Source organism: Manduca sexta, chromosome 2 (assembly GCF_014839805.1).
Source record: "Manduca sexta isolate Smith_Timp_Sample1 chromosome 2, JHU_Msex_v1.0, whole genome shotgun sequence".
In the NCBI taxonomy this organism is placed as follows: Eukaryota; Metazoa; Arthropoda; class Insecta; order Lepidoptera; family Sphingidae; genus Manduca; species Manduca sexta.
In genome coordinates, this window is record NC_051116.1 from 7,537,294 (window position 1) to 7,557,303 (window position 20,010).

The window sequence follows — 20,010 nt, forward strand, 5'->3', positions numbered from 1 at the left end:
TAGACTTCATACACCCTCAAAATTCCTATACAAATTTTCTTTGGTATACAGGTCTTCTCACCATGTTTTCCTTCACTTTTAAAACAAATGACAATACACAAAGAATACACACATATTTTAGAAAACTCTAGGCGTATACCGTTGGGATTTGACCTGCTGCAACTAGGCTATCGCCATTTTAGACTATACTACTATAGAATTTATTGCTGAACACAAACACGCTTTTTATCCCCAAAGTGTGGATAGATGCTCAACTAGGGCATTTTATTCTATTCCGTCCCATGTGATAGGGCGCAAGCCAATCTCCATTCCAGACATAAATTCCAGACTCCAGGTCGGTACTGAGCAGAATCGTTTATTACTACCCAAATCTATTGCTAACGACTTAATTTCGTTGTAATGTAGTACTTCCAGCCACAACTGAACTGTTCAATCAGGCCGGCATAATTGTGACGACTACCGCTCCGCTTACCATCAGTTGCTGGAGAGTCATTGCGAAACACGTAAAAAACAGAGTCTGCGCGGCGCCCAGATGCTCCCAAAAACTATTCCACATAATCACACGCGAGAAAACGTGTTTGCGTCGATCCCACATTGGAATAGGACAGTGATAAAAATAATAACCGTCATAGTTAACAATAGGTTATCTTTTAACCTTCGTCTAAAATTAATTAGTTTGTAGCATACTGTTCCACATTTGGGGCCTTGTTTTTAGTTGCTAGAAAAGAAACAATAGATGAAGGAATCTCTGAAGCCCATCCGTCTCTTATTACCTTAGACATGCGCATGCGCAGGGTCAAGCGTGGAAGTCGACATTTGTATCAGAAATATGTCGAATATGAATGTAACAGAAATAGACATTAATGTGGCGTGCAACTATGGCATGTCTTACGCTTTTGCGTCCAAAATATCTGCCATTTTTGTATTAACCGAAAACGGGAATTTCAATTTCTCTTTGTAACTCAATCGTACGCAAAAATCTGTCTAGTCAGATAGTTTTAGCCGCCATGTCAGTTTGTATAAAAAAAACCTCATGACTACGCTCTTGTCATCATTGGGGAGCTACCTGATGATTACTAGAATTACATACATCATGAAATTGTATGACGCGTATAATATTATTAACACAATAAAACGGATAATAAATTGTTATGTTATTTCCTCGCTTCCTTAATGGTTATGCTGAGAGTCGCTAACAGCTTTGACAAATCATTCCCAGAATAAGAGTCCCAGTTTTACTTTTTCGGGATAAGTAGTAGGCTTAGGTATTCCGAGATATGGATTAGATATCAGTGTGCCAAATTCCGTTTAAATTCATTCAGCTGTTTGTTTCGAGAAATATTTTTTCTATACGGGCACAGCATAGTTACCTAACTGTGACTGACTGACGAGAGATGATTACCCGTCGGCAGTCGTCACAATTATGCCGGCCTGTTGGAACCACATATGCATAGGCTGATCCCGGAACACAACACACTTACGTGGGTGGACCACTATGGCGAGTTTTAATATTGTGTGCGGTGGTCGCTATCCGGGCGGATATAAAATATATCCTACCACCAGCTAACAATCACCTAGTTAAGATACTTATTATAAAAAAGCGAAGAAAGAAAAGCAAATGTATTATCTGTGAATTATCGCTTGCTTTAACGGTGAAAGAAAACATCACGAGGAAACCTGCATACCTGAGAAATTCACTACTAGGAATTTTCGAGGGTGTGTGAAGTCTACTAACCCGCACAAGGCCAGCGTGGTGGGCTAAGGCCTAATCCCTCTCAGTAGTAGAGGAGGCCCGTGCCCAAGAGTGGGACAGTATATAATACAGGGCTGATATTATAAGATACTTATATAAAAAATACATAATATATGTTACCTCCTATTATCCTGATATGTTTAGTATGATAAGGAGAACCCTATCTTTTTAACCCTGCCTCTTTTTAAAAGCTCTATGCCGCAACTAGGACCTCTTTATGACTAACTCATTATTACTTAGAAAATCAAATACGGAACCGGCCGTTGGCATCGCCAATGTTCCAATTTTAAATATTAAAATATGCCGACTCGAATATCACCATTTGAAAAAAGAACTTATGGTGCAGCCAAATTGTTTATTGTTATGTATTAATATGTTCATGCTGTGACAGTCTGTAATTAAAACAGCACTGCAGCAATTACTTGCTGAATTATTAAAAAAACTATGTAAGGTGTATGTTTTGTTGGCTGATAATAAATAAATAAGAACTATTTTGAAGGTGAATGTGAAGGTTACAGCTTGGTTTTGCAATTCGATAGTTACATGGCCAATTATGTCATTTCTGTTCCTAATTTTCATTCTTTATAATACTATTTTAGCAGAGAGGAAATTGAAGCCAGGTGCAAATATTTCAGCCCAAGAGGGTTGCCATCAAGCGAAAGAAATCATAGTTCTTTCTAAGCTTTCTTCTTACTAAATAACATATGCAAAAATTTGTGAAAAATTTTGGATTTTCAAAAATATTTGCACACAGATATTAGAGTGTTATCAAAGATACCTTTGTATAATCGTAAACACTATAAAATATAATTGCACACAGGTAGCTTGGGGTGTTAGCAAAAATACCTTTTTGAATCATAAACACTAACGTTATATCTCAGAATGTTATATCATAGCGATAGATTAAAAAATTAAAAAGGCTACGGCCAAAGGAGTCTGGAGTGCGATATACAGCACTTAACTGTCAAAATCCATTTTAGTTTTCGTGCCAAGGCCTCATTATGAACAATAATTATCCCAAACATTGCACAATATGTTTGTCGCCATAGTTCCGTATTGTATAACCCTCCAGGCTGTAATAGATTAGTTTGTACTTTTTATCAATATAATATTCATGACCTCAGCACGTTTGTCGACACGCGATGCTACTTTTTGTCGCACTATCAGCCCAACACAGGAGCAAAAGGCCATTTTTTACGATAAAAAAAAATATCTAACGCCCCATGTCGCAATAATTAAAAAATATTTCACAATATAAATTTTTCCGACACTAACGATATTTAATTTAACTAACAATTATGTTACACAATAAATACAATGTTTTTTTTTATATAAATATAAGTCGCGCCGCCATGTTGCGAAGCATTTGTGTTCTAGACGTTGGCGGGAACGGATCTCTGTAACTAAAAGACCTAAGGTCCTTTCAATTACTCTTATCAATCCGTTCTCCATTTTTTAATCGACCAAGATTGCCTTGGCCGTAACATAAACTTAAAAACAGGTTTCCCGCTCCAATAATTTCGACCATTGCCAATCGTAATTCGCTCCCTGTCAAAGTGACGCCAAAAAGCGCGCGAAACGGCCATAGAGTAAAGTTATTTAATTAATAAGTGAAAATGAAGGAGCTCAATGGTGTGTCTTCCAGCCAGTGCTTGGAGAAGAATGGAAATATGATTGTGAAGAAAAAAAATGATAACGGTAAGTTTTTTCATCCTTATTGTGTACCAGGAAGTAGTTACGGAATAGTTTTAATATACTTTGTTCGTTAATTGGATGTTCTAGTTAAATAAAGGTTGCATGCTATGCGTTTAGCATATTATTTTTTGTTTGTTAATTAATACATACATATAAAATATCGTGCAGATGAAAGATAGTGTCAAAACGATTTATATCACATTTCGAATAATTTATTTTGAGTTGTTCGAATTTGTAACATGAGATTTGATTTTGAATTTAGAATACATTACTTTGAACTTAGAATTAGAATTTGATTTTGAATTTAGAATACATTACTTTGAACTTAGAATAATGAATAAAAACTTTTTAATCGATCACCAAAAAGAAGGTTACTCGATTCGTCTTATAACACTTTTATGTTCATTGAAATATTTTATTATCAATCCATTGATTCAATGCCGAAACATTAAATATTTGATTATTGCGATAACTACATGAACTAATGACATTTGGAATCAATTTATAATCACTTAGCATCGACGGAATAATTAATAATTACTAAGAAACCATATATTTTTTCCTATGTTTTTTGCTATGAAACACTTCCTACATAATGGAAATAAGTTGTACAGTTCCGTCTTCCTGTGTCAATAGGTGTTTTATAGCGTAATATAGAATAATTAGTTCGTGAGTTCAGTTTACGTGCCGGAACAAATGTGTCCTTAAGTATGGCGGGGTCAAAAATTCTTCATGTCTCCTGTACATTTATTATATTAGAGGTCAGGGCGTTATAACAGCTGTCTACTTTTTGCGATATGTTTTAGGTATATCATATACTAATATTATAAGATGGAAAAGTTTGTAGCTTACTTGTGTCATCTCTGGAATTACTTAAGTTAGTGTATAGATGCTTATCTCTGGAATTACTGAACGGAATTTGATATTTTTTTCACGAATAAGAAGTTATTAATCCTGCGTGCTATGGGTTACTTTTATCCCGGAAAATCATTTCAATAAATAATTCATTATACTTAAATTTTTATCACATTTTTTTATATCTTAGTGTACCTTGGGATTGTATTTATTATTTAGTAATTAATGAATCATTCCACGATAGGTTTAACTATTTTTAAGGCCATTTTAAGTTATTAAACTGTTACGTCATGGCACTTTACCTTGTGATATAAAAATCATGAATTAACCATTGTTACTGCTATTACAATAGTTATTACTTTAAACTGACTAGCATCTGTTCGTTTCTTTATATGCGTACTATTAAAGTAATTTGTGTATTTATTTATAGTATATGTTTATGGCTTGTAATGATCTACGGATAACAAACACCTATGTATTCCAATTATTATAATCTTTCTTAGTAGTAGAATATTTTTTTGCTAAAAAAGGGTGATGTGTTTAAATTGTGTATCGTGGGGCGGGAAACGGTTTACAGTATTTGATACAACCTCACCTACCGTACAATGGTGCAAGCTGAAAGTTGGGAGGGAGTTTGGGAGAGGAAAGGGTGTGGAGCAGTACGATATTTGTATAAGCCTTAATAGTGACCAGCGTCCACAAGGTAAAACCCGTGGCGCACGTGTCACCGGAATCAGACTTGTATATCCAGTAAACAGGCCGGCATAATTGTGTCGACTGGCGAGGGTTAATCATCTCTCGTCAGTCGACTCTATCGGGACTCCACTGTAGTAGAGTGGGGTCATTTTGTTGAGACTGTATGAAAAGTAATCGATCGCGGATCAGTTCCTATGAGATATATTGGTTTTCAATTCGTTTTGGAATTTCTTGTAAAGTTTGGATAGAAAACATTAATAGTTAATTATATTCCTGTTCCTAATGAAGCATAAATATTGAAAATTAGTCATATTTTTTCATCTTATAAATTAATTTAATAGACTTCAAACGCTATTTTGGATTATAAAACAATAATCGTGTTTCACGGTACTAAAGTTAAATAAGCACTTCACGGATTTCAAATTGTTACACGTGGATATACCACGTGACACGACCTTCAAAGTTCTACAGTAGGGTAGTTTGCTGTTTGATTTAGTACATATATAATACCTGCCTTCTATTGTTGCTTACTGGGCATGATTCTTTCCTAACCTAATTTCGGCCACCGCGAAATATCAACCAAGATCAGTCACGCAGGAGATATTGTAGTGTACAACTGTTGCGCACTACACAAGCAATCTTTGTTCCTTCTCATAGTCCGGTGAGACGGCAATCCGACATGATCGGCAAGAGATCACGTGAGACCAACGGCTTTACATGCTTTCCGAGGCACAGGAGTATCACACCACCAACTTTCTAACTCCGGCTTCAGGTTCTGCTTCGGGATTACCATCTTTAAAATTACTAAGTCGGAGCCCGGAGTCATGAAGTTGTGTGATACCCCCGTGCCTTGGAAAGCACGTAAAGCCGTTGGTCCTGCGCCTGTATCTCTCTCTTTTATACGGGATCGAAATATCACTCTTCACCTGATGGTAAACGGTCCATGTCGACTGACGAGAGATGATTATCCCTAAATCCTCAATTTTGTCTGTTTGAAACACATATATAGAGGCAGATCTCTTGCGACACATGTGGGCCACTATAGCTGGCTTAACACTTCGTGCACGGTCGCTATCTGGAAACAAACAGTTTTTTATATTATATACTGTATACCAGGGGTGGCCAACTTGGTAAGACCCAAGATCTACTTTTCATACTCTGTGCGATCTACTAAGCTACATACATCTTGAAATCTTAAACGAAACAACATAGTTCAGTACACAATTTATTATTGTTTTGATTAAAAAATGATACAAAACGATGCGTGCAGAAGTTAGTGATTAGGTATGTATACTATCCCACTGCCAGCCTCCTCTACTGAGAGGAATTAGGCCTTAGTCAACCACGCTGGCCTAGTGCACACTTCACACACCCTCAAAATTCCTGTAGAAACTTCTCAGGTATGCAGGTTCCCTCACGATGTTTTCCTTCACCGTTAAACAACTTCAAACAGCTGCCAGAAATCGTCACAAGATTATTTGCTTGAAAGAAGTCGTACGGTCAAGCTCTTGGCACCCGAACTCTTGCAAAAAATCTCAGTTAATTAAATGTCTTTATCAATATTTTCAGAACGTGATATACCCTACACTAAAAAGGTCTGGGGTCACAATAATGTAACGATAATGTGGCGCATTTAACCAGCAAAACATATATTTCTACTTCCTTGATTGTGGAATTGATGATTTCGTTTTAGTTTTAAGAAAAATAGGAATATTCAGATGATACTGTTTTTTTCGTAGCTTAACTGTGGCTTGGGGGGTGGAAGGATTAGTTTATTTACTACTAGTTTTTGCTCGCTGTTCTGCCCACGTGGTATTTTTCCAGGATAAATATTTTGTAGCTTCCTATTGGTGAAAGAATTATCAAAATCGATTAAAAAACTAAAGACGTAGTCTGTCTAAACTTGCTTTACTGCGGAAACTATTATGGTCTATTTTATTAAGAATAATCTATACTTGTATGTTATTATATAAAGCTGAAGAGTTTGTTTGTTTGAACGCACTTATCAAGGAACTATTGGTTCGAATTGGAAAATCTTTTAGTGTTAGACAGCCTATTTATTTAAGGTTATAACATTACGCTATGGTCAATAGGAGTGGAGCATCTACAAAATTTTTTTGCAAAAATGGGGACAATTTATTCCTTCTTATACCGTTGCGTGCGCAAGCGGTTAAAGTTACACAACAATCATGTATGAACGAATTGTTCCTTTTAAAATATTATAAAAAATATAATATATAACAAAGTCCCCTGCCATATCTATCTGCCTGTCCGAACATGATAAACTACCCAACGGATTTTGATGAAATTTGGTATGGAGATAGTTTGAGACCTCGGGAAGGATAGGCTACTATCCCAGAAAATTTTTTGCGTGACTTTATAACAGAAAACTCTACAGCCAAATAAAATAAATTGGATTGGATTGGAACAGAAAACTCTTTCACAGACGAAGCCGCGAGCAATATTATAAAATAATCATAATATTAATTATATTTATATCACTAACAATGTAACTTAATTAATTATTAAATACATTTAAATTTATGTATAGATATGTTTTGTCACGCATACTTAACTCATATCTTAAACACGAGTATTGAAGATAATATATATTTATATATATATTTATTATGTCACGGCAAAATGACCTCTCTGCACCTGATATGTGGAGTGGGGTCCAATAGAATGTCGACTGACGAGAGATGATTATCGGCAGTCGATACAATTATGCCGGCCTGTTGGTAGATATACACAGGCTGATCCCGGGACGCGACAGTTACGTGGGCCACTATGGCGGGTTTTAACGCCTTGTGTACTGATTGCTATACGGGCGGATGTAAAATATATCCTACCACCAGCAAATTAATTATTCTAGTAATTGTTTTTTATTCAAATTGTGAATGAATTAGATTGCTTAAAACTTATAGAAATGGTATGTACAGTCAGCCACAAAAGTAGTTGAACTAATACGAAAATTCAAAACTCTTCTGCAAATTAACTTCAATATTTTTTTGTATCTAAAATAAAGTAAAAGGGTTTAAATGTTTAATAAATGTTTAATATGAAATCTATTGAACGGTAAAAAGCCTTATTCATTATTAAATTGGAATTAATTGTATGAATTTTCATTTTAAAATCTAAACGTTAATTCACCCCTTACATGGTATAATAGCGATAGCCTACTTGGTTGTGGAACGGACTGCCGAGACGAATGTCCGCAGGTACAAAACCCACGGGCACACACCTCAGACTTGTCTAAAATTATGTGTGTATTCTTTGTAAATCATCGCTTGCTTTTACGGTGAAGGAAAACAGCGTGAGAAAAGTAACCTACCTTAGAAGTTCTCTATAGAAACTTTGAGGGTGTGTGAAGTCTACCAATCCGCACTACAGCGTGGTGGACTAAGGCCTAATCTCTCAGTAGAGGACACCTGTGCCCAGCAATGGTACAGTATATACAAGGCTGCAGTAGCATAGCTTGTCATAGAAGGCCCTATATCAAAATTTGTTGGGGTCTCTTCAGGGCAGTGCGAACTTTAGGGCTGCTTAGTTTAACGTACGTATGGGCTAAGAAGGGTCCCAAAGTTCGGGGGCCCCGTAGCACTGATACGGCGACAACTACGCCCCTGCAAGGCTGATATTATACAGAAGCATGGGACAAATCTACATGTGTTTTAAGTTCATCAACCGATAGATAAGTTGGCCTAAACAATGATAACCCCTATCATGGACATATCACGTCCCATTCATTATTGGATTAATTTAAATTGCTGCGTAATTGTAATGCTTGCTTTGCAAAATTGTTATTGAATTGAATTAAATAAGACGCATTAAATAGAACTATTTGTCGGACCTTATCACGGTTTTTTATGTTACATTTTTCTTCCTGAGAACGTCTTATCTTTTCTTTTATTATTTTATTTTAAATTAGTATGTACAAGTAGCTATAATTTCTATTTATATTCTGTTCAGTGTGAGTTACCGCAATAAACGTATTTTCTTTCTTTCTTTCAATATGAATACTTAAACGGAGCTTAATTATATTATAAAAAAAACGCGTTGAAATAAAAAAAAACACTAAAGTTACATAATGTTTCTACCAAAAATTTCTTCACATAACCTTAAAGTCCAATGTTTTTTTATGTTTAAACGAATTTAAGACATTATACAATTTGCATACTACTATATATTAATGTGTGGGTAAATATGTAACTTTGACTGCGGATGACCAACACCTCAGTCCCCCCTTCACCATGAAGACTGCACTCTTCGAAACGTAAGGAGGAATTTTAATATAAAACCGCGATAAAATTCGAAAAATAATTTTATTTCAATGTCTTAGTCGAAAGTATAACCGCAAATTGAAAAATACTAACCAACATTTTGGCAATCTTAGACTAGCCTTTAACCGTTTCTGGTTAGTTAAGCAAATGTAATTGCATGGTCTACTTAACACCAAGGCCTGGGCAGATTAATGACGTACAGTCAGCCGGAAAATAGCTGAAATCGAAACTTCAAACCATTAATCCATCCATCCAGTCTTTCCCTCATTGCTGAGGATCGTGACCGCAGTAGACTTGAGAAACGACCTCCTGGTTCTATCATGGTGGGCTTGAACTGGCTCATGGAGGTTAAGTTAAAAAGGTTTTGTGATTTATACACTGCATTTAGTCGATGGTCTCCCACGACAATAAATTTTTTGTGTGAAATAAATCAATCCCATTTTATTGTAAGAAAAAAAATTGCTAAGAACACAAAATTGGATAAACGATTCGAAATTTTAATTTAACATTTTATATTCTTTATGAAAAAATATTTTGGTAAGAAAACAGTTGTATAGATTCAAAATTCGAATTTATTCAGCTTCTTATGTGGGTGACTGTACTAGACAGGGTAACCAAATTTAATAATTTTATAGGATAAACACTTATCTATTGGCCTGAGAGTTTATTTTTTCAGCAAACATTGTTTTTTATGCTATAGGTGGTGTAAGTATTAAATCGTGTAGTTTGAAGTTCGATGCTCAGATTAGACAGCTGTAACTTAGACTTAGGATAACGGTTATAGCCTTGGTGAATTGTAGGTGCATCTCCTAATTGCCTCTCTTATTATGCCCGCATGTTTAAAGATTCTATATAGATCAAATCCTAATCAAATCACAAATACCTATTATAAATCCAATTTGATAAAAAAAAAATATAAACTAGGTGCCTATTTACACGTTTTAAAGTCTTTATACATTGTTATATCAATCCGAACTTTTATAAACACACAGCGACATCTTTTAATCGTTGACAACATTAGAACAATTTGAAGTTAGCGCCATCTATTATTCGTAACGATATTACGTTTTTTATCGACGTAACTTAATTCTTTGTTTTTTTATGGCAATCACGATATATTATGCCAATGTCAAATTAAGAACTTGGTGTGGGAGCGGTAGTTACTTATCATTAGGCCATTTTAAAAACTAATAAATATTTCAAATGATTTTCAACAGCAACAAAAAATGTTATATTTCGACGATCGTTTAATTCATTCTGGAATTGTATACGAATGTTTTATTTATGAGGAATATATACCCACAAAGTCTTAGCTTGCAATATTTTTATAATATTTGAATATCCTATAAAATCAATATAGATAGTTACCCGTTACCCCTAATTAAGTATCTATTGTTGGTTTAGAATGCACGATAGCAATAACGAACATCCTAATTGAAAGATAAGTTGTTAAGTAACGTCTTTTTTTATTGCTTTGAATGACGAGACGAGCTTGCCGTTCGCCTGAGAGTAAGCGATACGCCCGCCCATAAACAGTAGAAACACCATCCAACACCTTGAATTACAAGGTATAGTGTGGTTATATACTGCGCTCGCTATCCTGAGACATGAGATGTTAAGTCTTATTATGTCCAGTAGTTAAAAATATAGTCACTAAGAGGCCGATGATAACATTTTTTAGTCCCCATTAATAAAATATGCTTGGAAAGTATAAAAGATACCCACCATGATCTATTCATTGCATTGACTCAAAACTTCTCAAAAGATCTTCAGTAGTTTGCTGTAAGGATTCGAACTCATTGTAATTCTAGACGAGCTCTCTCACTACTTGATATAAATCCCTCTCTGACCTCATTGGTTCGGAGGGCTTTAAATATTTATTCTTTGCAAATAATTAGAGGAAAGTGGCTTTTTAATATTAAATCAATATATCTATAATGTTTAATGTAACTTTATAAATGAGAGGTTGTTAAATGTTTATTAGTTATAAATAAATGCAAAAAACTGAACGGATTTAGATAAAAATTAAAATCCCATTCCGAGAATTAACCGAACAAAATCACTCGTTTGTAAACATGTCAAAAACACTGCTCTGATTGGCCTATTTTTGAGATAGATCGAAACAATCGAATGAGATCTTTTATTAAAAAATGGCGGTTAATGAAACACTCACATATATAACCTTGACCCACAAATTTTGTGTTTTTTGTATCATCTTTATCGATTACATCTGAGAAATTAGAAAAGTCAACAGAAGGCGATAATAATTATCACATTAAGTACCTACTTTAAAACTAATATTACTGTAAATTTTTATTCATATCTGTATTTGCTTGTTTGGAGGCTGTGGGGTTTTGTTTCCTTTGCACATAGCGTTAAAAGAAAGTTGTTCGAATTTCAAACGCAAATCAAATATATAGCAATAAAATCGCCTCCTATCACATCACGGGAATACACACGGCGGTAAGTAGGTACCTACATCAGTTGCGCCTCTGCCTGCCAGTAGAGTCCATATAACCAGATTTATACCGGCGTCCCTTTAGAATCTAATTATCATCAAAACGATTTGCAGACTGCATTTAGGCACTTAAGTACCTATATGTTGTTTCCCTTTTGGAAAATTTCACCTTTCGCCACCGCTGCCTATCTCTTTGGAGAGAACAGGCGTGTGTGTGTGTGTGTTTTTTTAGCCTAAATTGACTATAAGGTGACAAAATTTTATAGAAGACAACGGTTTTCTTACATAAACATCACGTTATGCACGTTTTAACTTCATACATTAATATAATTCATACAATACATACTTCTGACTTCGTAATACGATTGTCTTGAGTCGTAGTAACTAACCATACAATTTTCAAACCATATAAACATTTGTCTATCGCTATCTATTTTTGAAAAGGAAAAGTTATTACCTTATTGCAATAACATATATTAAGAGTTCAATATCAGTTTGCGGTTTTGGTTAACCAAAGCGCGCGTTGACACAATTCATGTGAAATTACAATACTAATATTAGATACTTTGATTTATATTGATCTTTATATGACACTAGCTTTTGCCCGTGGCTCTGTCCGCGTGATATAGTTTTTCAGGATAAAGTTTTGCGTTATAATCTCTCAAAAGTTATAAATTTTCCCCGTTTTTGCAACAGTTTTCATTACTGCTCCGCTCCTTTTTATCATAGCGTGATGATATATAGCCTTCCTCGATAAGTGATCTATCCAACACTAAATTTTTTTCAGTTCTAACCAGTAGTTCCTGAGATTAGCGCGTTCAAATAAACAAACAAACTCTTCAGTTTTATATACATAATAGTAAAAAGTATCCTATGTCCGTCTCCTGGATCTAAGCTACCTTCCCAACAATTTTCAGCCAAATCGGTTCAGCCGTTCTTGAGTCATAAATAGTGTAACTAACACTACTTTCTTTTATATATATATTCTTCATAATTACAAATTACCTTTCAACTTGTAAGTCTCGACTACAACGCCATCTATTGGGACCCAAATTATCCTATGATACAAGTTGATATACAAGAAATCGGTTTGATAATTTCGGAGAGTGCACAAAAAATATTTCCATACAAAAATATCATCCAAATTGACAAATGTTTTCGTCTTTTTCCTTTGTTTTTCAAAATTCTTCTTTGATTCAATTGTACTGATAATTAAGAACAAAACAAAAAAGGAATCAGTCAAGCCGAACCATTATCAGGTAATGCTCTTACATACATGTGCAAACTGATTTTTATTTACTTAGATAATTCCGATTGTATTGCTCGCAGCTTTGGCTGCATCAAACACCTTTCTAACTCCTTTCTCCGCAGCCTATACTTTAGTTCATATGATTTGATATTAAAATATATATTTATCGAAGGACCTAATAAAAGTCGCAGCTAGATGCTGCTTCCAATAGGTCCATCTGATAATCTTTGAAGGCCCATGTTCAGCAGTAGACATGCTACGGCTGATGATGATGATTTTTTTTATGATCGTATTCTTTATTACTGAAGGTCGTGTCCGTCTTGAAAGCTCTTGAAGATGTCGATGAGGAACTGTTCCCAAGCCCTCCTATCTTCGGCTTTCTTCAGAGCAGTGGTAAAAGGAAGTCCTGTCATACTTTTTATTTGATCAGACCAAAGAGTACGTGCTTGCCCACTTGTAATTTATCGTCTACTTTCCCTACAACCAGCAGTTTAATGGTGCCAAATATCATCCAAAACCATTCAGACGTTTCTATACATTCTATAAACATTAAATCAACCAAAAATATCACATTTCGCATTTAAATAAAACGAGTGACGTTTGTAGCACCTAAGTGCTAACGAAGTACATACATGAGGAAAATGCGCGGGATATCCAACTCTTGTCGCCTGAACCTGCTGTGATGGCATTCCCTGGACAACCTTAGACCTAGACTGTATACAGCCTTGTACTAGAAATAAAACGGGATAAAAAGGGAATTAAGGGATAAAACGGTCACGGCAAAACGACTTCTGCATTCCAAGAATTCGAGATACCATTCAACATTTTTATTTTGTTTAAAAGTTTAATATTTTATTTTTATTCAAATAACTGGATGTTTGTTATTCCATGCGTGAAATTTGTCTCAGAAAGACAATTGAATGAAACGGATTTTACTGTCGTATTTTCTTTGCTAATTAAAAAAATAACTTAACACCAGGATATATTGTGGAAATTACCTTTCTAAAGGAAATATCCAGGGCCAAGTAATGCGGGGTTTTACCTCATATTAGACGGATGTCACTCTCAAATTACACATAAAACCACTTATTTTTGTTTACGGTTGTGAATTTCCTGGTAAATTAGGAACGAAGGTTTTCCATAGATGATTTCTGTTTGATATTATAGTTAGCGTATTATTAGATATTATGAGACTTGGTATAACTTTTATTTTACCTTGATACGACAGTTTGTTAAATATATTGGGTCACATAAGTCGCGTTACGGGAGGTTGTGTATATCTAGTTGCAAACAGGTCGGCATAATTATATCAACTGGCGAGGAGTAATCATCTCTCGTCAATTGACACTCCATCTGGGCCGCTAACCATCAGTAAACAAGTATTCCCACTACACGTGATGGTAAGTGGAGTAGGGTCCAATAGAATGTCGACTGATGAGAGATGATTACTCCTCGACAGTCGACACAATTACACCGGCCTGTTGGAACCGAATATACACAGACTGATTCCGGAACGCGACACTTACGTGGGCTTCTATGGCGGGTTTAACACATTGTGTAATGATCTCTAACTGGGCGGCTATAAAATAACCTATAACCAGCAAAAAATCTAGATGGTCATGCAAACATAATATGTATATTTCCTCTACCTTGTGTACGGTGGTCGCTATCGCTACATATATAAAGTATACTTAACCTACGACTAGCAAAAAATCTAGATGGTCATGCAAAGATAAATGTCTTTAAGGGTCCGTGAAATAGAATGGAGCTAAATATAAAGATATTTACATTTTAAGCCATACGTTATTGCATGTAAAAAAGACGTTAATGATTTGTAACATCACGCACACATTATTTATACCGGTAAAGTTTTCATTTAATAGTGATATTGTTTTAAAACAACTTCCATTTTCTTAAATAAAGCAGCTTATAATATGCTAATCCATGTCCGCTTTTTGTATGAGTGGTGGTTCTTTTTACTTTCTTTGGGGATGCGTTCTAATTTAGCAACATTTATGTTTCAAATCGCTCATTTTAAGTGTAATTTTTGAGTAAATTATAAAATAAATAAGATCCAGAGATCGCCTTTAAAATTTAGTTATTAATTTTAATAAGCTGGATTTGAAGAGTTCTATCCCAATATATATTTTTGTCGAAAAACCGTTTTTAGACATCTTTTACAAATCCGCTCAGCGATTGATGCGTTTACTTCATTTTATTTTATTATTTGAGGATTGCCAACACAGGTTACACTATAAAAAAATAACAATATTACAACTCAGATTACAGGCAACCACAACACGATACAATTTTACAATATTACTTATTTAAACATTATAAGGAACTTTACAAAAAAAGGATAGATTTATCAGAATATTAGGAACCCCAAATAATCTCACTAAGTTACACTTTTCCCATTAGTGATATTAAATTCACTATTCCTCAAACCAGTACGGAACAAGAGCAATATAATTTAATATTTGACTGCAATTATTTAACAATAGTTTTTGCAAAACCTCGTGATGTGTGATGACTGGTTGTTGACATAAAAAGTTGTATAAACCACTTACATATACGCATAACTACAATATTTAACACTAGCTTTTGCTCGCGTCTCCGCCCGCTTGTAAGTTATTTGGGATAAAAGTACAGCTTTATATTTTTCCGGGATAAGAGTAATATATTTATTTTTATTTTATTTATTACACTTAATATACAAATGTATACAGGCGGACTTAATGCCATAGGCATTCTCTACCAGTCAACCTTAGGGTGGTGCAGAGATAATCAAGGTAGGTGCATCACGGTAGAAGATTACTGAATGACCTTGGACGGTATCACGAGCCTCAGTAATGAGGGGCCGGCTGAAGAGAGAGAAAATTGATGAGATTAGGGTTCTCAAACTCTTCAGCTTTATATCTATATATATAAAAGAAAGTTGTGTTAGTTACACTATTTATAACTCAAGAACAGCTGAACCGATTTGACTGGAAATTGGTAGGGAGGTAGCTTCTCAGATGGTTCTCACCAGGAGACGGACATAGGATACTTTTTATTCCGTTCCCATGGGAACGGGACGTGATATAAGACGTGGTATAACAAAACGAAATTTGGTATGGAGACAGATTAAGACCCTGGGAAGGTTATAGGCTACTATCCCGGAAAAATATATAGTGGGACTTTTATCCCGGAAAACTCCTTCACGCGGGCGAAGCCGCGAGCAAAAGCTAGTATTAGTATAGATTATAACTGAGAATCGTGATGTTAATATTTTGAGGGCTGTGAAAAAAAAATATTTTGGTCATGGTCCTGGTGACTTATGGGTCCACCTGGACTACTTTGAGAATCAATGGCGTAAGCATAAGCAATCTTTCTTGATTTTTATTGAGGCACCTAACACAATCCTATCAACTTGTTGGCTGTGTTTTTATATGTATTCAGATTAGTCTACAATAAACCAGAGCATGTAATTATTGTCCCTACAAATAAAAAAAAAGTAACTTAGTCACAGTCAGTTAAGGAAAGCGCGCATTTCTTTCCTCAAATAATTTTAATAGACTTGTTTTCTGAGCGTTGGTAATTCCTTTAAGCATATGAGTCCTAGCTATGCAACTATATCATCAGCCCTGTATTATATACTGTCCCACTGCTGGGCACGGGCCTCCTGTTATCAAGAGGCATTAGGTCTCTATCCACGCTGGCCTAGTGCGGATTGGCAGACTTCACTCACCCTCAAAATTCTTGGGTAATTTCTCAGGTATGCAGGTTTCCTCATGATGTTTTCCGTAACCGTCAAAGCAAGCGGTAATTCACAAAGAGTACACACATAACTTTTGAAAAGTCAGAGGTGCATGCCCTTAGGTTTTTAACCTGCGGAAATTCGTCTCGGCAGTCCGTTCCTGCATGCAACTGTTTCACAAGAATTGTTTAAGACAGTATAAATCTTGTTAAACATACAAAGAACAAAACACATCACGCATTTATCCCCGAAGGAGTATGCAGCGGTCTACCAGGACACCCACTTCATCAAATATGTTCCATACCATGATGTGATAGGGGGCGAGCCTATCGCCATATCAGGCACAAATTCCAGACCACGGTCTGATACCGAGCAGAAATACCCAAATATCACTTTGCCCGTCCCGGGATTCGAACCCAGGACCTCAAAGCGCTGCCGTACCGCGCATGCAGTACAACTACGCCACAGAGACAGTCCGTAAATTTTGTTAAACTAATTTGTTTATCACGGATTTACATTAAATTGTATTATTATAACCATTATCCTTGTAAAAACAATGTAACCTCAAAAAACAAATGCAATTTTTGACGTGAAACAATCAATCACAAAATAAATAATAGCTTTGATCAAATTTCGACCTTAACGTAGTCATTATGAAAGATTATTCAACTTTATAAATGCAATAACATTGAATTAAACGGGTGTTAAAATTCACGCGTCACGCACACGACAGATAATCGGAACGACAAATCGGTTTCATGTCATAACTGAATATTTGGAGTGGCCGCTTGATTAATGTGGTGCCTATGTGCCCATTAGTAAAAACTAGACAATCATCCACTTAATAACTTCAAATACTTGTATAATACTATATAATACTTATCAAATTAACGGTAATTGTAAATTAACCATTGTTTAACTACTTTCTATAATGATGTAGGTACGGTCATTCAATGACCTTGGAACGTATGCGTTTGCGCAATAGGTAGTTTATGACGAATTATGTGTTTTCCGAGATTTGAAAATCTCTTAGGTATAAACAAAAAACATTTTAACCGACTTCAAATATAAAGGTTATCTATTCAGCTGCTCAACATTCGTTAGTATCTCCAATAATTGTAAACAGATTTTGCTGGTGATTCTGCGTTGGGTTCAGTGAAGGTCAAGAGGTAGGGAGAAGTGTAATATAGGGGTGTTAGTAATGTAAGTGCTCCCACAATAGGGGGAAGCCCATCCCATATAAACTCCAGATTCCGATATAGTGCAGAAAAAAGCAAGAAAAGTTGTCCTATTTTATTTTATTGGTTATACTTTGGACTTCGAAGATAAATCTCCTTGATGTTAAACAGGAAACACGTTAATTATTAGTTAAGGATACCCGGGCTACCAGTTAATAGCGTCTGTGCGGCGCCTTATGTTATAGGATGAAATGCAAATTCTAGTATCTACCATTTCAAAGATAAGTCTAATGTATTTTTTTGTAAATATGTTATCTTTACATGTAATTCCTATAAGTACTTAAAGTTCGATCTCTAATTCTACTTCATGCAATTTTTAAACTTTAAAAAAATAAAGGCTAAACTGATTTCGATGAACTTTCATCGACAAACATCTAGATTAAGATAACATACATTCCTCTTCTGAAAATTAAAAACATAGAATTTTTAAACCGGCACCAATGTATCAGTCGGACGAGGCCATGAACTCCATAATAATTATTTATGTGCATATCTGCCTCTGCTTTTATGGGGCTTACCCAATGATCATGACGTACACGCGGGAGTTTTCGAAGCCTAACGCAAGACGGTTGTGGCACAAAGTCTGACTCATATCGATTTTCGAGCACAGGCGCAGTGGGCTTGGTGTTGCCGCTACTAAAAATAAAAATTACCCGACTATAAAAACCTTTTTTGTAAAAACATATAAGAGGTACTACATTCTTAGGTTGCAGCGTGTTTGGGGCGTGTAGCGAATGGACCTGAGTACCCAGGTCAATTTAAGTTCTATTTAAAGAGATATGAGATAGCGACCGGTTTAAAACTAGATCTAATGGTTTCTACATGATTAACATAGTTGTATTGGTTCCACATTGGAATAAGGACAGATGAGAAAGCAAGATCTACGTTAAATTTGTTAAATCATTTGTTTTTAGTTCTGATTAAATTAACGTCAAGAACACAAAAATCAAGTGGTTTACCGATTTATGAGGTTTCAACTGTTAGGCTCTTAATGTCGCGGGATAATAAAAAGTACTTACTTTAAAGGTAACTGAATATTATTAAAATTCAAATTAAATCATTAACCTATAACTTAGCACTTGTATTGTATTGTATCAGTCTATAAATATCCCATGTTGGACAAAGGCCTCCCTAAGGTTCTTCCATGAATCACCATCCTGTGATATAGTGAACCAGTTATTTTTAAATGATTCTAGGTCGTCCCGCCATCTCTTTGGTCTAACTCGACGCCTACGGGCAGTTTAAAGGCTTCACAATGAAGCAATCCTGGCCTAAACCTCAAAATTTAGCACCTAATAATCATCAAATAAATCCGTCCAAAACCCATAATTTTAATCCCATCTGGCAACACCGTCGTCTCTATACAAATAACATCTGTTGCGCGGCCGGCCCACAGTCAGCCATCAGAACGGGTCGCGTGTAGCGTTCCGCATTCTTTTATTTTAGTTTACCGCGACTCGTAAGTGACAATGTGTGCGAAATGTGAAGTTCGTAAAGCCAATTGACTTGGGGTAACAATCTATATTTTATCGTTCGCTTTAACTGTGAAAATACGGTGAGGAACCTACATACCTGATTATTCTCTATAAGTATTTCGAAGGTATGTGAAGTCTGCCCGCAGTAAGCATGGTGGACTAAGGCCTAAACACTCTCATAGAGGAGGCCCGTGCTCAGTTACAGTTTATTAACACAGGGCTGGTATAAAAAACTTAATACAAATTACGTGTTTGTCTGTTTAAATGTTCTAATTTTAAATCATAAATATTTAGTAAGTTCATTATAGTCCGATGTTTGGTTCTAAGTTAAACTATAGAGTCAGAAATAGTTCTAAAAGCCGATAGAAGTCCATAGAAGGGATAATAAATAGTCTGAATATACGAAAAAACTGGTTTCATGCCACTAAATATAAACAAAATATCGCGGAAAGACGAATGTATTAAATAAAAAAACAACAAGAATCTGATGTAACCTTTTGTAACAAAGTAATGTAAATAAACAAGATTTTGCTCGCGGTCTTATATCGAAATATAATTTAATCAAAATA

General features: G+C 35.3%; 1 protein-coding gene across 2 annotated transcripts in view; it reads left to right on the forward strand.

Moving 5' to 3' along the window:
- Positions 1 to 3,104: 3,104 nt before the first annotated feature.
- LOC115455078 (GTP cyclohydrolase 1-like) overlaps positions 3,105 to 20,010 on the forward strand; it is a 35,294-nt gene continuing 18,388 nt past the window's right edge. The window contains exon 1 of one of the 2 annotated variants that reach the window (XM_037437345.1): positions 3,105 to 3,451. In XM_037437345.1, coding sequence (XP_037293242.1) covers positions 3,370 to 3,451 — 82 coding nt within the window. In that variant the 5' untranslated portion in view covers positions 3,105 to 3,369. Of the gene's footprint in view, positions 3,452 to 19,331; positions 19,426 to 20,010 lie in introns of those variants that run through there. The other variant, XM_037437343.1, reaches the window with a different exon arrangement.